The sequence below is a fragment of the Rhinopithecus roxellana genome, chromosome 21, assembly GCF_007565055.1.
Source record: "Rhinopithecus roxellana isolate Shanxi Qingling chromosome 21, ASM756505v1, whole genome shotgun sequence".
Lineage (NCBI taxonomy): Eukaryota > Metazoa > Chordata > Mammalia > Primates > Cercopithecidae > Rhinopithecus > Rhinopithecus roxellana.
In genome coordinates, this window is record NC_044569.1 from 25,338,463 (window position 1) to 25,360,682 (window position 22,220).

Genomic DNA, 22,220 nt, shown 5'->3' on the forward strand with positions numbered 1-22,220 from the left:
CAAGGTTTTTCTCAGCAACTGGATTTCTAAAACAACTTCTTAAACATTTCTTAGGGGCTAGGGTGTATCTTCTAATGCAAATGTGATCACCATTGTTCTTCATAACATTCCTCAATAGAGTCTCTTTGTCCTCGCAGCACATTCCAAACATTTTTCTTTCATTCAAGGTTTTTTCATCGTATGGCCCCTTTGTTGTACTCCCATACGTGACATTTTGTGCCCACCTCATCATGTGGTGTGTGGAGATGTATACACCTCTTTATTTTCACAGTAGATTGAGAAGTTCCTGAAGAACTAAATCTTATTCATCTTTGTGTTCCCATGCCCTAGTTGAGGAATCACATAGCAGGGGTTCAGTAAATATGCACTAAATGGCTACCTTGTGCTAGAAGTCATTACTTTCTAGATGATGGAATCATATCTAATTAGATGAACTAAATTGAAGGACACAGATACCCTCAGAAAAAATGTTAAGCATTAAATATAGATTTTTATTATTATTCTCAGTTAAATTAGGAGAAACATTCACAAGAAACCATAAGTAGCCCCATGTTTTGAGACCTTTTGAGGCCTCATGGAGAGTCTCCTACCTTCTGCCACATCTCTGTTTTCCTGAGGTTCTCCAGAATGTTTAGAACTACCTAGTTCTCAAGGATTATGTCTCTTCTCTTCTTAGCTACCAGATACCAGGCCTATGTCTTTGGCTTTAGAGTAAGATCATAATGTAATGAATATGAATAAAATCTGATCAGCAATCTCATAAGTACTTGCTTGCATCGTATCTACTTTGTGTGACAAAGCACCTAAGAATATACTTTTCATACCAGTAGAAACCATAACAGAATTCTCCTACATTTTACTGATTCCTCCTTCTCCAAAATATAGTTTCAGTGCAGGTAACTTTTCTCAATTTAATCAAGACAGTGAAAATAAATTGAAAAGAGGACTTTTTAAAGTAGGGTAGAAAAGGGGACATTTATTCAAATAATGCTATATACAACACTAAAGACATAAAGCCTGCAACTGAGGGAATTTGAAAGTATATACACACGTAAGGATAGAAATATTATAACATACATTTGAAATGTATAAGAAAACATGAAATTTTGTAAGTAAGGCATTATGGCTTGCATTTGCAGTTCAAGGAATCTTAAACAACTGGCAGTGCCTTGGTTGGTAGTGCCTTGGGATTCACCTACTACAGTTGTTTGTTGTTGTTTGTTTTTTTTGTGTGCGTTTCTCAGAAAACTGGGTCTTCTAATCAAACCGGAAATTGTGAGAAAAAGAAAGGAGAGGAGGAAGGACCTAATAGAACATGTGTTGACCCTAAATTTGACAACAGCTTAAGCCCGGTGAACTCTTATTTGCTGTTCTTGATGCTGGGCTTCCTCCTCAGAATAAAATAGAAACATCTTTCAGAGGCTGGAAGACCTAGAAAGATCTATTCCATGTCCATTACTACAACATAATCCATCTCCATTCTCCTCCCTGTCTGCAGTACATACATCCAACCCCTTCCTGCCACAGACATTCCCCTTGTTTATTCTGCCTAGATAATTCTTCCCTCAGAGCTGTACAACGCTGACTCATTGTCGTCATTACGTCTCAGTCTATGTGCCATCTCCTCAGAAAGAGACCATCCCCAGCCTCCTTAGATAAAAGGTGTCCCTTGGTTACTGTCTGTATTATTCCCACTTCTTACCCTTGCTCTAGGTTGTGACTTTTGGTCAAGAAGAATCTAGACCTCCCTCTAAGACCAACAGCTGTTAATGTGGGAACCAGGGCTAGAATTTTGGTTAAGTGAAATTACTTCACCTGTTTTGGATTCCGTAGAGGTTATTATTTCAGGAAATTTTTTAAAAAAGGAAGGCACGTAGAATGGTTTAAGAAGAAAGCATGCATTTGGAATCAATATTTATGAGTAGTCGTAAGAAGAGAAAAACAACGAAAACTTGAGGAAAAATATCTTTTTCTTAAAGGGCCTCAAAATATTTTCCTTTTCTATGCAATGTCCTTTGATCAAAACAAGCCAGTAGACGAAGACAGCGCAGTTTCTGATTCCCAATCACAACATGACCTCCTATAGACAAACAACCCAGGCAATCCATGAGCAGTTTAAAAATAGCTTGACATGGTCAGATTTGTGATAAATGCTAGATGGGATACAAACACTTCTTTATTCAAGAAATGCTTACTATGGGCCAAACATGTGCTGTGTCTTGCTGATATTGAATATTAATTACTGCTCTCCTGAAGCTTTTAGTTCAGAACAGTGATAAGAAAAAGTCTCATCCCAGAAGTCAGTTCATAGGCAAAACAAGGCAAATATACGTAACGTTACCAGAAAAATCTAAAGTTAATCTAAAGATTGTACTACATGAGCCAGAATAATTGAGCATTTTAACACATTTCAAAGAGCTCAAAGATGAAGCCAAGGTTTGATATCTGGGTACCAGGTGAACGATAGTGCCCCTGACAGAAAATAACATACAGGGGAAATTCAAGCTACTATCTAAGAAAAGATACAGAGGTCTTTTCTAAACATCTTGAATGTGGGTGATGGCTGACAGCTGAGTGGAAATGGACCATGAAATGGTCATCCAAGCAGCCCTGGATCTGGAGAGTTTTGGGGTTGCAGTTAGAACTTTTAAGATGCATAATGTTAAGTAAGTAACATAGGATGGTATCTGGAACTTAATAGGAGTCCAAAATTGCTGTTGGAATTATTAGCATAGAATTTGGTTTTAAACATTGACTAAATTGAATGGGCGAGCTGGGGGAGGCATGGTGCCAGTTAAATGACCAGGAGAGGCTGGACTGGGGAGAGAAAAGTGTGCTTGACGGCACACGAAATCAGAGATAATAGCACGGAGAAGTATAAGCCCATGTAACTGGTATTCGAAGAATTACTGCTAAGGTTGAGTAAGAATAAGTGCGTAAGAGAAAGAGGACACTTTCCATTGGTAGAGTGAGAAAAATGAAACGAACGTAGTTGGAAATGATCTCTTCCCCCTCCTAACCCCTATGACAGAACACCCAGTCATCAGATTAAAACGAGCACCAGAGCAGGGGAAAACAAAGCGTGCTCAACTCCAGGGACTGCACCGTGCTCTAAAGAAAAGACCAGATCCCCTTCCTTCCACACCTTGCAAGGGTCCTCTGTCCCGCCCTGCGAGTAAATCATACACTTTGGAAGTTTTGCATTAGAGAGCCCAGCTGGAGAGAAAATTGTCTGCAAGAAAAAAAAAAAAAAAAAAAAAAAAAAAAAAAAAACTAGAACTAGGGCAGTCTGAGGAGATTGAAAGGGCAAAACTATCAAGCAAGAAAACTGTAAGTTCTGATTAGTTTTATGACTTTGCCTTCATGCCTCAGGAGCTCAATTGATCACGGCTTTCACGACAGGCTAAGGTGGGTGTTGGGGGGGCAGCTTGAAAATACCCTCAAAACTCTCCTCCAGCTCCGTGCTTTCAGATGCAAATGCCTCGCGGAGAGATGGATGGGCTGCAGCCCCTCCTGCTTTCACCCCTCTTCTTTATTTTCCTGCTAAGGAATCCATCTGTACAGATCTGTCAGGCGGGAGGTGGAGGAGGGTGCGCGAGGGTGCGCGCTTGTGTGTGTGCGCGCGTGGCGGCCGAGCGGCTCCGTCTTCGCGTTCATTTCCAGTAGCCCCCACTGGGTCTCTGGGAGGCGCGGAAGTCCCCGGGCCGGCCTCCGACGGCACCGACAGCGGGCGCCCGCCGCCCACCACCGTCGCCCTCTTCTCCTCCCTCTTCGGCCCCGGCTCCAGCGCGCTCTCTGCTCCTCTCCCGCGCGCCCTATCGCCCTCTCTCCGGCCGCGCGCTCCCGCTGGCTCCGGACCTTGCGTCTCAGCCGCCCGGGCGAGCCGGAGGGGCCCCTTTCAGCAAGCGGAGACAGCGGGCCCCGGGCGCCCGAGGCCGGGGTAGGGTCCCCGCGCACCGCGGAGTGGGCTGTGATTGGAGGAGGAGCCCGTGCCGGGCGGGCCGAGCGGGTGTCGAGCCGGTGCCTCCAGTCTGCCCCGCGCGCGGAGCTGCGAGCACTGGGTCCTCAAGAGCCCGCGGGCGCCCGGCAGCTGAGCGCACGTTCTTTCGGATGCACACGCCGGGGTCCCTGGCGTCTGACGCCGCGGGGAGGGCAGCGAGGCCCCAGGTGAGTGTGCCTGCCTGCGCGGGGCTGGGGAGGCGCCGCTGGGCAGATGTGCGCCCTTGCTGTGCGCCTTTGGAAGCAGGACTAATCAGTGAGCGGAGAGCGGGCGGGGATGTCCGTGCGGAGTTTCCCTTGGCGTCCCCAAGTTACTGCGTGTTGCCGTGAGACGTGGCTCTGCAAGGCAGGACAGGCTTGTGGACGGAGCCGGGGGCGTTTGGCCCGGAAAGCCGGTGTTGACAGACACCAGGTGCGACACGAGGAGTAGTAGTTGAGGGTAAGAGCAAATCCCGGCACTCTCCAGGTGCAGCGGCAAACATGGGCAGGCTGGAGCACTCTCCTCAAAGAGGGGCACAAGCAGGCTCCTCCCTCGACCTCGGACTGATGGGGGCACAACTCCGCGCCGGCTGTGCCGCCGGGTTCTGCAGAGGTCTGAGGCTGGAAGGGGGTATGCGCCGCTGTGGGCAGGAGTCCTTTGAACCATACGCTCTAGACACCTTTTACCTTTCGTGAAGGTGGAGCTCACCTCAGGGTGCTTTACTTTTTTCCTCTATAATTAGTATTCTGCTGATTTGGTTCATCTGCATCCTGCGTCCCCTCCGCCTGGCAGTACCTTAAGTGTGCGCTGGGAAAAGGGCGCCCTGCTTCTCTGAAGGCATGGTGGACTTCTTCATGGGTGCACATGGTACACTGCTAGTTGCTGGTATTCAACTTTCCAGTGTGGATTAATGAGAAAAGATCCGTTATTCTGTACCGCTTCACGTTTTAGATCGTTAACCCTACGGATTTCTTAAATGTCATAGTTCAGGTGAGTAAAGATTGGCAATGAGTTCACCCAGCACTGGGCAAATGGCAAGCTGTTGAGAAACCATTAAGGATTGGGTGTATCAAGGCTTTGGAGATCTGTAAATTGAACCAGGAATGTACTTATAACATCTTTTGCTTTGCAATAAATATCTTGTCTCTACTAGATCGTTTATTAAGTGAGACCTTTATGTAAGACTTGTCCTCATAATTTCTATAACTACCAGACAGGTGTTCAGATCATTTTTCATAGAGAAGTAGATAAACAGAACTTTATACAAAAAAAAAAAAAAAAACAGAAAAATGTAAGTGACTTGTTAATATATGGCCCTTGCCAAGTGACAAGTATGGTATGTATTTTTAAAAGCACATAACACCTCACACAAAAAATGTGTATTTTAAGAGTTTAGGAGCAGTAGCAGTCTTTTTCTAAAGGAAAGTTTGTGTAGACACAATATCTAAATAGTTTTAAGAGTGTCTTAATAAAGGCAAATTGTTAGGGGAGAAAAGAGCTAAGAAAAAAAAAGTTACATTTGAAGCTTTCAGTAACTCACCAAGAATTACCTCTTTCCTAACGAACTAGTTAGAGTTTGATTTACCTAAGATATTTTCTTGTTACTATATGTCAAGGGGAAATGCATGAAGAATCCTTTTCTTTCTTTTTAAGGCTATTTGGAACAGTATGAATTAAAATGCAAAAGAATTGAGGCAGGTAGGAAGACTGGCAACTTTGTGGAAGTCTTGCTTCTGTGTTACTGTTTAATATGGAGTGGGATAGCAGAGCAATTAGGTAACATCCAACGTTAATAGTCTTATCTGGGAAAGCTAGCTGAGTCTGTCTGAGGAAAGAAAAATAAAGAAAACAATACTCAGTAGCACAGACCATCACCCTGCTAAAAGCTATTAAGGTTTGCAGCTTTAATAAAAGGGCATTGTGCATTTACAACGTGAGATATTATTGTAATTAAGGGCTGCAAGAGGTCATTAGAATTGTGTTAACAATCACTTGACAGACTCACAACTCTTCTTAAGTCTTCTTTTATTGATTTAATAGCACAGAGCTTTTTCCTTTCTTATAAAAGGATAATTGTAAAGCATCTATATTACTGCAATTTACCCTTGAATTGACTCTAGTGTTTAGTATCCAATGAAGAAGAGGGGGTGGAGAGCACGCGGAGTTGGCCACTGTTCAGCCTTCCTTGGCCTAAAAATCAAATGACTGTCTCTCCACCGGCACTGTTTCTTTGCTGGTTTCCCTGTTATTCAGCATTTTGCTTTTTTGATGGCAAAGCTGATATAAACTCCTCAGAGTGTGTACTGGTATGAGGAAGTGAATACATTTTTGTGTTGAGCAAATACTTTTTTTTGTCACATCTTTCGGAAATACTTTATAAAATACTGAACTCGCAAATTGTTCTGTGCTGTGGATATTTATTGCTGAATGATTCCAATCCGGGTTTTATAAGGTTTTACATTTATTGCTTTGATAGCTTGTATCACATCACGGTTCGCTCTCTTTTACACACACACAAATGTCTTTAACTTGATTGGAAGGCTTCAAAGCCTTAGCTTAAATTGGAAGTTTCAGGAACTTCTAAAATAACTAACATGCATTAGTTGATTGCAAAGGGATTGAGATGGAAGCTTTTTCTTCCTTGGATGAAGGAATCAGATGCTACTTGGTGGGGTGATAAAGGGGAGCTGAGGACAAGGAAAGAAGACATGTGATCAGAGTCTTGTGTGTGACCATCTCCCCAGCGTCTGACAAGCAGAGCAGATCTAGCTGTAACCAGCAATACACGAGTGCCTCCTCTGGGGATTTGCTGGTTCTGCAGAAAGATACCCCTGCAAGCACTTCCCCCTTGTTATTCTGTGAGTCTCACGGATAAAATTACCAGTGCAAATGAATATGCAGACATCTGTCCATATCTTCATTTCAGATTAGAGTATAGATTTTCATTCTGGTAGAATCTCTTTTCTGCTATTTTGCAAAGTGTTTATTGAAGCCTGATGACTTTTGTTGAAGTCACATAAATCACACGTGGCACAAGGTAAATACAAGGGTAAATTAAAAATTAAAGTTGCTACAGCTAAGATTTCTTGTAAGAATAAATTATAAAAAACTCTCTGAATATAATTTTACCGTTTTGTTATTACATAAATCACTCAGAAAGATTGTGCCTTGTTACTTTGTTTACTTTTTAATTCACAAAGGCTTCTTCTAGTTAAACTCTTGTTTCCCCTTTTTAAAAATTCCTTTCACCCACAGCAGAGGTTGTGCTTAGTTGAAATTGAGTCTGTAATCCACTTTGAGAAGTTTTCTTTCTATGTTTGATAACCAGATGCACACTACAGGCTATGTGATTCATTTTCAGGGCCCCTGCCTGCATATTTAGGCCAGTTAACAGTAGGAGGTTGTGGTCTGTAGTTGTAATGTTATCTGGCCCAGGGAGCTGATGGATTTGATCACAGTTTCTTTACGTGAGAAGTCACATATCACAGAGAGTCCCCAGCCTCACTAATTAAAATGTAAAAAATTATACCTTTTAAGTAGAAAAGAGAGGACTCTTTCATCAAAATTAAAATTATTGAATGTAATGTTAAACTTTAAATGGCATTCAGATGAAACAAATTAATGTTCGTATATTACTATACTAGAAACTGAAGATAGCAACATTAAGTTTAGGATGATTATAATGGGAATATCAGGAGCAAGCAGTCATCTCAAAATATAGGACTGATATCACCAACTGAAAGGGTACAATTGGAATGATACTTATTTTGCCAAACAAAATGGCCCCATATATAGATTTTTCTATCCTAACATACTGTCCTGAGTTGGTAACCTATTTCTAAAATGTTTGCTAGGCTGTTGTTTAAATTTCAGTGGAAATAGTTAGCTACCTTGTGTTATAATGTAGTAGGAAGTTATTTTTGGATTCCAGAGTTGTTTAGAAGGGAAAAAGCAATTTTAAATTTGGATACAGCTCACACTTCATTTTTTTGTAAGATAGAAACATACAACCCTAAACAATAGGTTCCTTCACCCTTTCTTCTTAGTCTGCATTCTCTGCTCTTCTGTATGATAATTATGGTTACTATTACCTCCTTAGAAAATTAAAACTTATGGTCATATAAAAATTTAAGTACAATCAAATCTACTTTGTTTGGCTTTTAGGAAAGATGGCAAGTTCCAAAGATCACACATTGCAAAAGCACTCATTATCAGAATGAGCAATTTTTAACAAATACTTGAAAATACTCATTACATCCAGTTATGCAATGGATATTGGATCAGTACCTAGCTGTGTGACCTTGGGCATTTCACTGGGAATCTGTAGATTTCCATTGTATTCAAAGTAAAGAAAGGGCTACTTTGGATTTTGCTAACGTCTGTTGCAGTTCAAACATGTCATCAATCTGTGGTTCCACCACTTTGGGAATCTTCAAACTTAAGGAGCAGCAGAATTTGAGGATTTTAAAATGTTTTTCCTCTAACATGAATCCTAATGAAAACCAAACTATTACATTCTTCAGTATTGAAATAGTCTCCTCTTTATTTATGTCTTAGACACTGTCCTGAGTAGTGTGGCTGGTGGTGTTGTGGTTCAAAATAAAGTGTGGCTTCAGCTCTGAAAACACTCTGTCCCGGACTATTTTCTCTCTAGTGTTGTATTCTGACATCTGCTCAGTCATGAATGGGAGGGAATTAGAACATATTTTTCCCCTTTGGCATTCCCAAAAATGTATTAAGCGGTTCTACATTAAAAATAGGCGAAAGCAACAATGGATAAGTACTACCCTGTACACAAAGCAGACTACTCTAACTTTGTGGACTGGGATGAATCACAGGGAGGACTTCAGTGGTAACAGGTGGAAGCTGTACTAGGGACACAAGAGCAAATGAAAGTCTTCAGAGAAGACAGTGGATGAATCAGGAGGCAATCTCTTCATTGAATTTAAATAAAACCATTAAATACCCAAGGAATTCCTAAAAAGAAACAGAGTTCTTCTCCCAGACTACACCAAACAAACAAACAAACAAACAAAAACACTAGTAAATAGAAGGTTGGTCTTAAAACTTTGGTAATATCTTGCATAGTTCCCCTGCTGTGGAATGCTGTCATTTCCACATTTAAACATGTGCATCTTTCACCTTACTTAGAGATTCATTAAAAGCATGCTACTGTCTAAATGTAGTTCAACCTTAAAGCAGTCTTGGAAATGATAGTTTACTCCCAATAGGTCAACAAGATTTTTTATATTTTGTTGCTATTATTCCGACTGTGATTTCTTGTACTATTATGTTTCATAGGTCAGCCAACAAAATGTCTCAGGGAATATCAGATTCTGGAGGTGTTTGTCAGTCAACCATTATGGATTTTTTGATTCTTGTAGATTATTCTAGTAAGTACACTGACAGTCCTCAAATGTCATTCTTACAATTGTTTTTCTAGAAAATGCAAATAATTGAATTTATTTTTGGACTACCATGCTCCATCTACTCATAAACTATACCAATTTTTAAAAGAGAGGCATAACTTATTTAAATCAGCATTACCAATTGACAGTAAGCTGTGTGTTAGTGTGGTATATATTAAGTATATTTCAAAACAGTTTCAGAAGACCTGAATCTGAGGTAGACTCCAGACAGCAGAGAGCATGAGCAGCTGCTCCTTGCCTCGAATTTAGAGAAACTTTGGTGGAATGTGGTCTTTAATTGTGGTAAGTCATTGCTTATTTATATTGGACTGCAACAAACATTCCAGTTCAACTTTAAGTGGCACAAAACCAAAAATAGTCCTATATTTCCTTTAGTATAGCTGATAGATATTATATTACATGTTATTTCTAGAAAGCATACAGAACTGTGCACTTTTTAAAAAAGCAGTCTAGAACATATGAATTAATTGGCAATTAGACATGTTTTTAAAACTACTCTTGTGGTGATATGTTAATGTGCAATGGCTGAATATGATGTATACTTGTTATGTTTTTAGCATGCTGACTTTAAATGGAACAGGTTCTGGAAGACTTGCAGTTCTGCTGATTAGTAATTGACATGCTAATGCATAACAGTATTTTTCTTTTTCTTTTTTTTTTTTGCATGGAAGGACCTTTAGTCATTGTTTATAAGTATGAAAACACCATTGGATTAAGAGCACAATAGTCACTTGATCTGTTAAAAGTGGTTTCCTAGAGATGTCAAGTGGAGTAGAAATTACAAGAAAACTTTATAGTAATGAATTTGTTTTGGCAAAATAACATTAGCTGTTAAAGTTAAATGAATAATAAACAGTCTACTTGGAACTAATACACTGCCACTTAGTTTAACAAAAATAATTGGAACAAAATGGTAGCATGATCAAGCGATTTAATATCAAATGATGTTGGTTTAGTAAATACTGCCTAAGGGATTTTTACCTCTTCTTTTTTCTTTTTGCTTCAGTTTGTTCAGAATATATTTTTCAGTGTTTCATTTTATATTCTGATGATTAAGGTCTGTTATACTCATCACAGTACTACTTGTGGTGATTTTCATGTATTTCAGTTTGTAAAACATGGGAAAATATTATGAATTGTTTTTTAAAATACAAGTTTTAGCCTTAAAATATTAGAGTAAACAAAATCATTTCAAATCTTCGTCAGATTTTTTTTTTTCCGTTTCAGATTAATCATTTATCAGGTAGCCCACTACTCCCTCAGACATCTGTGATTTACTTCTGTGCCATTCTCTCCTCAGATATAACCTGTTCTTGTTTTTCTCTTCAGAAGTGTTCCATCTTGCTCCATATTATTACTGTCCAAAAGTTTATACAGATCTGTGGACATTTCTTCAACTGTATACCCATATATATTTTATATTCTTTCCTGCACTTTTAAAAAGGCCTAGTGATAGTGAAGAGGTCAACTCTCCAAACCACATGCATGGATGCAGAGTACTCATTTTTTTCTGATGTGAATCTTGTTTTTAACTCCTGTATATGAAACTCAGGTGGGAAAGGAGGTAGAAGAAAGAGAGAAGATAAACCACATAGACTTCTAAAGAGGGATGCAGTGTTTTTGCTTTAGGGCACAGATTTGTGAGGCAATATTTAATCCATTGTGAAAAGTCAACAATTTGTTACTCTGTACTCAAGTTCATTTAAATATAATAAAAGTTATTGTGGTAGCTTTCTACATGTTGATATTTGTGAGAATATAAAAAGCCTTATAAAGAGGTTATATAATATATGACAAAATTCTCAAGTTTAAGTTTGGGTTAGTTCTGGTTGACAACCACAAAGAACTATAGGTTTTTTAAAATAATGCTTCAGAGTTCTTATTTCTCTCATGATACCCAGCTCAGGACAGAATGAAATCAGTTGAACTGCTATACTCACCTTTCTCTTGAAAATGAGATTTGATTGAAAAGGAAGGCAAACATTCGTGAAAGACTGATAAGGAAAGGTGACACCTGACCTGAGGCCATGTGACTCTTCCGCTGCTATAGAGGGCATATGTTCCTGGCAGAGTTGGTTACTGCCAAAAATACTGGGGAACACATTATGAAACATCCTCACTTCAGATCACAATGGTTCACACACTATTTTCTGATTTTCGAAGTGCACTCCACAAGGGGTATGACAGGTACATTTATCTCAAAAAAGAAAATTTCATCCTCTAATAATATACACAATGCCAGTTAAATATCCTTGTGCACTCTGGTAGAATTTGGATCAGGGTAAAGACAATTTAGCTCAAGAGGTTGGCAAATACTTCAAATACTGCAGAGAAATATAATGGAATTTTCTTGAAAGTGATTGTGACTTATAAACATGGTTGACTTACCAAGGAATTTGTATCTTGACTTGTTATATGGTTAACTTTTCATATTAAAAAATGAGGTTGATCATAATGAAAATGAGCATTGCATAGTTTCCGAATGTCAGTTATGTGCCTACTTCAGTCTTAGATGCTACAGATGCAACCGATAGGGTGGGTCTCCTTCTTCATCAAGGTTTATGTTTATACTAGCTGCTTTTAAAAACCCTTGATTAAAATGAGTTACACAATTATCAAGTGTCTTCCCTTCACAGACATTATTTCAATGACTTTAATATCACCCATGCTATGTTCTGTAAATCCCTTTTTTATATGTTCTAGCTAGTTTGATAAATCCCCAGTCTTGTTGAATGGAAGAGAAATGATCTTCAAGAGCAAGAAGAGTACATTAAACACCTCTTCTTAAAGTGAATGTTGCATTTTATAAGCAAGTCAAATGTTTCTTTTACATTCTGTCCATTATCTTTTTTTTTTTTTTTGAAACGGAATCTCTCTCTGTCACCCAGGCTGGAGTGCAGTGGCTCACTGCAACCTCTACCTCGTGGGTTTAAGCGATTCTTGGGCCTCAGCCCCTGAGTAGCTGGGATTACAGGTGTGTGGAACCATGCCTGGCTAATACACACACACACACACACACACACACACATATATATATATATAATTTTTTTTTTTTAAATTTTTAGTAGAGACAGGGTTTCACCATGTTAGCCAGGATGGTCTCAATCTCCTGACCTCATGATTTTCCCACCTCGGCCTCCCAAACTGCTGGGATTATAGGCATGAGCCACAGCGCCCAGCCCCCATTATCGTTTATTATTAACAATATATATTTTATCACAGCTTTAAAAGAGCTAACAAAATCAATTTTACATAATTGTCAAAAAGTAGAAAAATAGGACCTGAAAAATAATAGAATAATAGACTTTATAAGATAATTGAGTTCAGCTCCTTCATTTTGCAAATGTGGAAAATAAAATCCCAGAGCGATCCAAGGTCATACAGCAAGTGGGGGAGCTTGTAGGACAGTGAATCCTGTGATCTTATCCCTAGTCCAGACTGTGTGCTTTGTTCCTCATCAGTAAACACCTAGTGAAGTAAAATAAATTTCTCCAGTTCTGATATTTGTGTTTGATTTCTAAAAAATTACAGAAGGCATGCCTGTAAGAAATAAAGAGTTATACATATATATAGTACTTTGGCACCTTTGTATTCATCTTGATTTTTTGATTTATGACCATATGGTTCTCTGGAACCAACTACAACTATCAAAATGCTTTCCCTTGGTGTAAGAGTTGTCTAAAACATTTGAACATAGATAACATTCCAGTGAAAACTAACATCAACCCTTAAACTAATTTTAACATAGCCAGTTTCAAACTAAAAATATGATAATAATCCCAAGAGCTTTTAAAAAACACATTTTTGATTGCCAGGCACTATTTTTGGCATCTCATGATTTGCTCATTTAATCCTATGAAGTAGATGCCATTATTACCATCTTTGTTTTATAGATGAGAGACTTAAGGCTTTATTTCTGGAACTTCTTAGAATTTAACTTGTTCAAGATTAGATAGTTAAGACATAACTGGCCTAGAATTTGAGTCTTGATCCGATGCAGACACCAACAGTCTTTACTGGTAACTAACTCCTCAAGTATTGAATTCCAGAAGCTCATTTGCTCTTTAGGTTTTTAGAAGTTGAATGTGTTGTCACTCTCTGAAACAATGTTACCACATCCACTCAAAACATAAAGTTAGCCTAAATGATATAATTTTTGCTCTCTTGCATCTAAAAAATATATTATCTGGAGCCAAAGTGTTTATGTCATTGTCTTTAAGAGATAATTCATTCTCTTGAGAAGAGTGGTGAAACTGGAACTGTTCTATGGCCACAGGCTTCACATGCTTGTCTCAGCCACCTGAGCAGAACTCTAAACCATCCCTCCCCATCCCCAGGAGACTGGTTTGCCACTAGCTGAAGGAAGAAGCTACATGACTTTGCCCCTTCCCATTCTGTCAGCCATTCCTACTGAAGACCACTCTTTACGATTCTCATCTCATTACTGGAGTAATCTCTACACTAGTATACCATGTCCAGATCAAAGTTTCAGCACCTCCCTGCCTTTTTAAACTATAGGAAGCATGCCTTTCAGGTGGGTTAGTCAGACCTATCTACAATAAACTTTCAAACTTAATTAAAGTACCTATATTGGAACACCAAGGAATGATCCCAAGTTACTTGTTCTTTTTAAGTCAAAGTCTAGAACAACTGGCCCTCTAGGGTGGTTTCTAAGTGGAGTAAATTTATTTTTGATCCTTGGATAGGGTATCTGGATTTGGGGAGATTGTGTTCTCTGCACAGGCTGCAGTTAATGTGCTCTAATAAGAGTTACCATTCTGGTGGCTCTCAGGTACAATAATTAGATGAACGTTGGATTTTTCTTAAATGCCCTCTGGAATATCAAAACTTTATAGATATATATTTTTAATTGTATGCATTCATTTTAACAGTTCATTGCACAAAGTCATTGGAAACTGTTCTCGTTGTGTGAACTATTTAAAAATTTGATAAATTTGTATATATGTATATATTTCACATTTCTTTTACTATATATAGCATTTTCTTAAGAAATTTGACTATCAAAAGTATTTTTTTATTGCATAACAGACACTCCTCTTACACAAGGGACAGTTAGAAAGACTGAAAAGCTTATGAGGATAGTGCATTTTCTGCCTTAATGGGGAGACATCTTTTGGCTTTTGGCTTTATATTCTCAATGCTATATTTGTCTCCCTAAAAAAAAAAAAAACACAGAAATAGGCAAATGATACTTTTTTGCCTTAATTATTCTATTATTGATTTATTTATAGGAAGTAAAATGAATTCGTAAACCAAAGTGCAACATAGTGAGTTAAGTGAGCACTTTGTCATAAATTCTCATTTCTCTGTGTTTTAGGGGTGTGTTTGAAAGTTTGTTTTGTGGCTGATTTTATATCTCTTGCATAATCAGAATTCTGTAACTGAAATAAATAGACATTAGAATAAAAGGGCTTTTCCATGCTTCTGCTAAAGCACGTCCTGGGTGCATGCCAACCATGAATGGGCCTCACAAATACAGCTGAGTTTTCTTACCCTTCTGTTGGTCAACGTCATTCAGTTCTATCAATGTTTATGTAGGGAGGCCCTACTATGCACAACTCGTGCTTCAAGATGCTCAATAAATAATTGTAAAATAGCAAATAACCGCAGTACAATAGCATGAGCTAACATGCTACACAGCATACATGACAATAAGTTCGAAGGATGGAAAATGGAAACTACTGAGCTTTTCAGCTGATCACAATCAAATCAGAACACATCAAAACAGCTGGTGTTCTGTGACTCAGAATCAATCAACCAGTTTTGCATCACCTCATACTTCTTTATTTCTCTTTCCAGTTTCACAGAAGAGATCTAAACCAGCATATGTCCTTCCCATTTGGTTAAATTTCTGCTTCGAGTTGCTTCGCTTTCACATTCTAATACCAATGAATGAAAACCACTGTAATATAAAATAAAAAAAATAAAGGCTAACACTAAAATGATTTTTAAAATGATGCTGCTACATTTGTGTAAAATAAACTATATGCTCAAATAAAATGCCCTAGAAGAAAAGTGATACTTTAAAGTAGTGTTATGAAATGAAGATATTTCTGAATCAGCTGTATTTCTGTAATCCACAAATATAGCAATGTTTATTATAATTTTCTAAGTATATAATTAATATTTTAATTATACAAAAATGATATTTGTATAATCTTAGGAAATTTGTATAGTCTTAAGAAAATCAATAGTAGGCTAGTAAATGAATGCTAAATATTATTATGTGTTTTGGTTCCTGACACCAGCTCTTCTCTTTGTTCTGATAGGTACTTATTACACCATTCTTTGGCGAAGGCTATTCGGCAGTGGTGACCTCTTCCAATCCAACACTCTACAAATTATTATCTCTGGACTCCCAGCTGACACCCTGCCGGAGGCAAGAGCTACTAAGCCAACTGGAACTGTGCCTTTTCTCTTGTCAAGGTTTTTTTCTTACACAGGAAAAAGAAAGAAAAAAAAAAGATGAAGTTGGGCAAAGTGGAGTTCTGCCATTTTCTGCAGCTGATAGCTCTTTTCCTGTGTTTTTCTGGGATGAGTCAAGCAGAACTCTCAAGGTCCAGATCAAAGCCCTATTTCCAATCAGGGAGGTCCCGGACCAAGCGCAGCTGGGTGTGGAATCAGTTCTTTGTGCTGGAGGAATACATGGGTTCAGACCCCCTCTATGTAGGAAAGGTAGGGTATGTGACCTTTCGAAGTTATAAATGATTATTGTCCATGTCTGTGGTTGGATGAAAAACTTCTGTGTATGTATATATATATATACACACACACACACACACACACACACACACACACACACACACACACATATATATGTTTTGCTATGGGGATGATAAATACAAGACATCATTTCTATGAAAGTTAATGAAGGTTTTTGGCGATAGCCACTGCGAAGTTGTAATCAGGGTATAATACTCATTACAGTGAAGCCGTATCTTAGAGAATGATGCTTCATTCCTAAAAACAGATGAGGATTCTACAGAGCCCTAGTTTACCCTGGTCGTAACACACTGATAAAACTGTCATTGCCAAAGTAGAGCAAGACTATTCATAAAAAATGAAGAGTGGTAGGTTCTTATAGCCAGTTGGTTTCAGCTGCTGCTTTTGGGCTGTTGTGAAAATGATGTCCATGCTAACATTCGTATTTAGATATCCTTCCCTCATACTTGCAGTGGAAAAACTGCAAAGTGAAACTATTGAGCCTAGTGTTTCTAAATTATGAACAATTCAAACCCACTTTTCTCAGCAATCTTGTTTTGATGGGTGTGTGTGTGTGTGTGTGTGTGTGTGTATGTGTGTATGTGTGTTTGTGTGTTTTAGGTTGCTTTAAACATTTTCCTTTGGATTAGAAATGATGGTGGACAGACGTCAGTTAGAAACGATATTAGACAAGTGATGGGCAGTTCATGGTGCATTTATTTATTGCATGACCAGGTATTAGCTGGATAGACATTGTTTCTTACAGCTTCCTTCTGTCTGAATATTTGAGAAGGAGATTTTCATTGGAGAACTTCCTGAAGCAAAAGGTGCTTCTAGAAAGCATGACCTTTTCTCTGCCATTTGGCCTATCATGTTCCCAGTTCCTGGTCTGCTTCTGGTTCAGTTATTTTAATATTTGTAAAGGCCTACTGAGTTTCTCAATTTGGTACTGAGTACTGATGAAGGTTTTCTAAATAGGGTATATTAGCAAGAAATCTGTGCCTCTGTATTTTTACGCTTCATTCTGTCAGTTTTATATTTGTCTTCCTGGCAAAATGAAGCATAGCTACCTAATGAGTTTATCTACAAATCGATTTTTCAACTTTAAAAGATAGAGGAATAATCTTGTTGATTTACTCCATGGGTCATTTTTTTCATTCAAGCACACCTTAAGTAAGGGCAAAAATTATTTTTGTTAATGAGCATCTACATCAATCAAGGTAATCTGTATTATATTTATTATTTCATTTTAATGTCTCTATATTTTATAAATACTGACTTTTACTGCCTTGTAAACAAAAGGATGTTAATAAGTTAAAGGTTTCTAGGGATGTGAATTAGAATTTTTTTTTGGTCCAGTTATACCATTTTCCTACCTAAGCTTATGTAAATACAGAGGTGTTTTGTGTACAAATATATATTTTTATAGCCATTCTACCATCGTATTTACTATACCTTTATATGCTACCTTTCTGTCTCACTCTCTTTTTACTCATTTTCTTATGAAGAAATTGAGAGGAGTAACCATAATGATCAGGATTTGATTAGGAAACTAGCTTTTAATTTCATTCATTTTTAATGGACATTTAACAAAGTCATCCAACTTTCTTAAATGGACAGATCTGTAATATTCAAGTAACATATAAAAGGAAGTAATAGTTATTAAGCAAAATCATATTTTGTGACAATGTAAAATGTTCTAAAAGCAGCAAAAATGTTTCCAAAGTAAATGCCATTTAATTTGATGTTAAATGGAGTTGCTTGGGTGAAGCTGACATTTAAAAAATCAATATAGTTTTAAAATTTAAGTGCCCTTCTTTTGAATTTCACAACCTTCACATAATAATTCAGAATGCTTATTCCATAAAACTCCTATAAGTCCATTTAAAATTATGAAGAGATATGTCCCTATGTTACTTAAATTCCATATGCATACAAAATTACTGGGCAAAGGTGTTATTTTTCTAAGAGAAATTGTGTAGTTAACAGGAAACATTATGTACTTCCCTTTCAAGTAATCAAAGAAGGTCACTTATATTTATATGACAGAAATTAGTTCATGTTTATCTTTTGCATGCTGTATATTGGGAGTTCAGTGTTGCCTTTCATAGTAAATTGTCCAGGATGGAAATGGATTTAAGTTTTTTTAAAGTTGACTAAAATACAGAAAAATGACTATAACATAATTTCAGATGGAGGGAGAATTTATAGGCAAGAGAGACAAATACAAGGCCTTACAGGAACAATTTTCATATATCCTTGGAAAAAAGTGGCAGAGAACTTGAGTACTATAGATTTTGTATTTGAGATGATGAAATTATTCTTTTTATTAATAATTTGGTGGTCTGAATAAGCAGAGATATAACAACTTTGACTTAAGTACATTTTTTATTATTTGGGTAAATAGACATATTTTCTTTTCTTTCTTTCTTTCTTTTTTTTTTTTTTTTTTGTTAGTTTGGGGAGGTGATGTCTGTGCCCAGAAATGTTTATAGGACTAAAAGTTATAGAAGAAGATGTGAAGAAATGGCTGGGCAGGTAATCATAGAAAGAAAAGAAAGAACCTGATTAATCAGTGCTTTTCACAGATGTATATTCAACCTAGGCTAGTTAGATGGTCACACTCTTAGTCATCCTAACACAATCTAGCTATTTGGGTAATTTGGAAAATATGGGTGATGACTTTGATACATTTTATACCTTAACTTGATCACATAATGGATAACTACATGTGTCAAAATTGACGTCATTTTTATTTTCTTGCTCTACAACTTTCTACTAGTTGTATAACTTGGAGGCAAGTTGCCTAATATCATTAAGTTTTCTGATCTCTAAAATAGAAAAATGGTATCCACAATTCAATTCTGTTACTGAATAAATCGATTAAAATATTATGACATATATTCAATTACTCTAGACATTATACTTTATATTTCACTACATATTAATTATAAATTAACTTAGTTCTGGATTATCTATTTTGTTACATGTCAAGTGTTATCTGTGTGATTCCTCAGGTGAAAGCCAGTATTATTTTATGTTCCAATAGTGTTTATATTTATTCCAGTTAATTATAGGAATGTCTGTTCTGGGGGTGCTTAACAATGCAGCTTTAAGAAATTATTTATATACGATTAAACTGTGGTAGAGATATCATTAGTGGGTAAAAATTTCAATCCTTAATAGAAGAACTTCAAATGTTAGAGAAATTATGCCTGTGAGTTATTTTAGACTTTCAAATTTCGAGTCCATGTTAGTGACAAGTGAGCAGCAAGATCAATTAAATGACTCTTCAGTCAATAAAATTTGGTCATTAAGACATTGAAGATAATGAGGCTATAATATGGCTTTCAAGCATATTATTTTAGGTAGTTGACTGAGTTAGTTTTTACATATGATAACCAAAGACCAAAGTAGAACAGTCTGTTGAGTGGAACCAGGAGTGCTTCTAGAACCCATGCTCAGGAACCACCAGGGCACAGACTTCTGGGCTATGCTAGACTCTGATGGTTCAACCTTTGTCATTAGCTTCCCATCATTTTCTTGTGAAATAAGTTGATAAACTCCTGACCCTAAATGTATAGACTTAAGGAAGGAGTCCTTGGGTGTTACTCTGAGTTCTGTTTTTAAAAATAATAGTGCCCCTTTCCTTGCATGTATATTTTAATTACCATCATGCCTGTTTTCTTATTTTTATATGGGAAGAAGGAAGGGGGGAGGATCCTGTCTTTTCTCCTTTACATTTATATCACCCCTCCCGTGGTTATTTACAGTACATAGGAGGTCACAGTTTCCACCCATTTCATTGGATCACACTGCATTTTTTTCAGCCCAGTCTTTTACTCACCTTGGCATTACTCACTTGATGTCCCCTTGTCCCCTAATTATCTGATGAAAAAAAAAATTTGTCTACAAAACCACTCAGCCTCTGTTCCAGGTGTTAAGTGTTTTTCATCTTTCCTAACTGTAATGGGCTGCCAGCTGATCGCTGTGCCCTAGGCCATTACTTTTACTGAAATGTGTGCTTCATGCCTCTTCCACAATCGCTTCCCTAGCTGTTAACATCACTCTTGCCTTTTTTTTTTTTTTTTTTTTTTTTTTTTTTTTTTTTTTTTTTTTTTTTTTTTTTTTACTACTCCCCTTTTTTCCCAGCTTGTTCAGGGAAAATCTATACCTATTACCCCAGTACAAATCAAATACATAGAAATGCAGTTTGCAGGATTGGCTTTGCTTTAAATTTAAGCTAACTTGGAAGTGTTGGTGAGCATTTTCAATGCATTTAATTATACCTCAGCTGTATCTCTCACCAAGAAATTACCTCCTGATATCTAAAGATACATTCAGTGTTCCAAAAAGAAAGTTTCATATTGAAAATAGGTTGTGTTTATTTTAAAAATCTTGGGTTACAAATTAGATTCCTTAACTGGAAAATTTTATATTAGATACAGAAAAGGTCAATAATGAATGCCAAGTATGAGCGACAGGAAAGAACATAGTCATCATAGTAACATTTACCGGTTATAGATTTTGCTGAGAAAAGACAAACAGGAAAAGTGTCCTCTGAAAATGTAGATTGCCTAACACCAGGTCAACTCTTAGAAGAAAACAAAGACAGTTTATTTTTTCTAGTAATGAGTAGAAACCCCATTTTCATAGTAACTTTACAACCAGAGTTAATTTGTAAAGGCACTTGTTCTTTGTCAGTTTGCTGATAGACGTGTGAAATTCCTGGTGATTTCAAAAGAAATCTGGACACGGATCAGCTCTATCAGATGCAAATAAGTTCAGATTTTTAGAAATACTTCTTGGCAGTTATATTTAGCTCTTATAATGCTCTAATAAATGAATAAATTGTCATTTTGTTTTATTCTTACCATGTTGTAAATAACATCTTAGGTTGTGCCACTGAAATGCGGAAACCCACCATTTATTCAGCTTAATATGACTAATTATCTTAAAAAGGCATCTTAGTTCAGAAATGAAGGTTATAATTACCAAAGGCTTTAGCTATACAGCTAAAAGTTGGACAGAGTGGAGGACTTTCAGTTATTTGCCTGATTATAGCTGAATTAGATACTCTAGATTGGACTCCACATTTCCTGATTGTCTATGTGTTTTGATCAAAATCATTTAAAAATTCTGCCTTTTTAACCATGTTTGTATTTATGTGCAATCTACTTGCCTCCTATTTTGTGATAAAAACAGCAAACATTTTCAAATACAGTCTGTATTAGTTGTGTTTTTTTGTTCTTGTTTTGAGATGGAGTCTTGCGCTCTCACCCAAACTGGCATGCAGTGACACAATCTCAGTTCACTGCAGCCTCTGCCTCCCAGTTCAAGCAATTCTCCTGCCTCAGCCTCCCCAGTATCTGGGACTACAGGCATGTACCACCACACTTGGATGGTTTTTGTAGTTTTAGTAGAGACGAGGGTTTCATCATGTTGGCCAGGCTGGTTTCAAACTCCTGACCTCACGTGATCTGCCTGCCTTGGCCTCCCAAAATGTGTATTAGCTGTGTTTTAACATTGTATTTATTTTGAGGTTTTAGGTGCAAAGGACAAGATATAAACTGAAACGATGATTGAGTTTTTTCTCTACAAAGTGCACTGTAATTGTTTGGACAGGCTTTATGTGCATTGCTCATAGATACAGTCACGGGATCTGCAGCCCTCTGTGACTCACCAGGATACATGACAGAATTGGATAAGCAGCAGGACAGTCACTGAGACTTTACTGGGTTGAGCATATGTAGGCAAGGACTGTATTGAGAGAAATTGGGTCTTCATTGTTTTGTATGATTTATATTGATTATATGCCTTAGGTTGATTACCTGAGAGAAACGCTAGTTTGTACAAACATGGTTAACTTTGTATCCAAGAAAATCTCTTGTATGCTGCTAAACCTACCCTCTGTGTTTTCTTTCTTCTTGTTTTTCTCCTTTTTATTTTCAAATATTTATCACATACTTATACTGTGATTGATAATGTGCTAGATAGAAGCATTAAAAAATAAACTCTTTCATAAAATTCACAGTCTGGTTGATAAGCCAAGCAGGCAACCCTATGACAGTGGATAGCAGTAAATTCCA

The 22,220-nt window shown here is 37.3% G+C and overlaps 1 protein-coding gene across 2 annotated transcripts in view; it reads left to right on the forward strand.

Moving 5' to 3' along the window:
* Positions 1 to 3,279: 3,279 nt before the first annotated feature.
* Positions 3,280 to 22,220, forward strand: part of CDH7 (cadherin 7) — a 138,734-nt gene continuing 119,793 nt past the window's right edge. The window contains exons 1-2 of one of the 2 annotated variants that reach the window (XM_010385602.2): positions 3,280 to 3,408; positions 15,699 to 16,104. In XM_010385602.2, the coding sequence (XP_010383904.2) occupies positions 15,895 to 16,104 (210 nt within the window). In that variant the 5' untranslated portion in view covers positions 3,280 to 3,408; positions 15,699 to 15,894. Of the gene's footprint in view, positions 3,409 to 3,938; positions 4,168 to 15,698; positions 16,105 to 22,220 lie in introns of those variants that run through there. The other variant, XM_010385601.2, reaches the window with a different exon arrangement.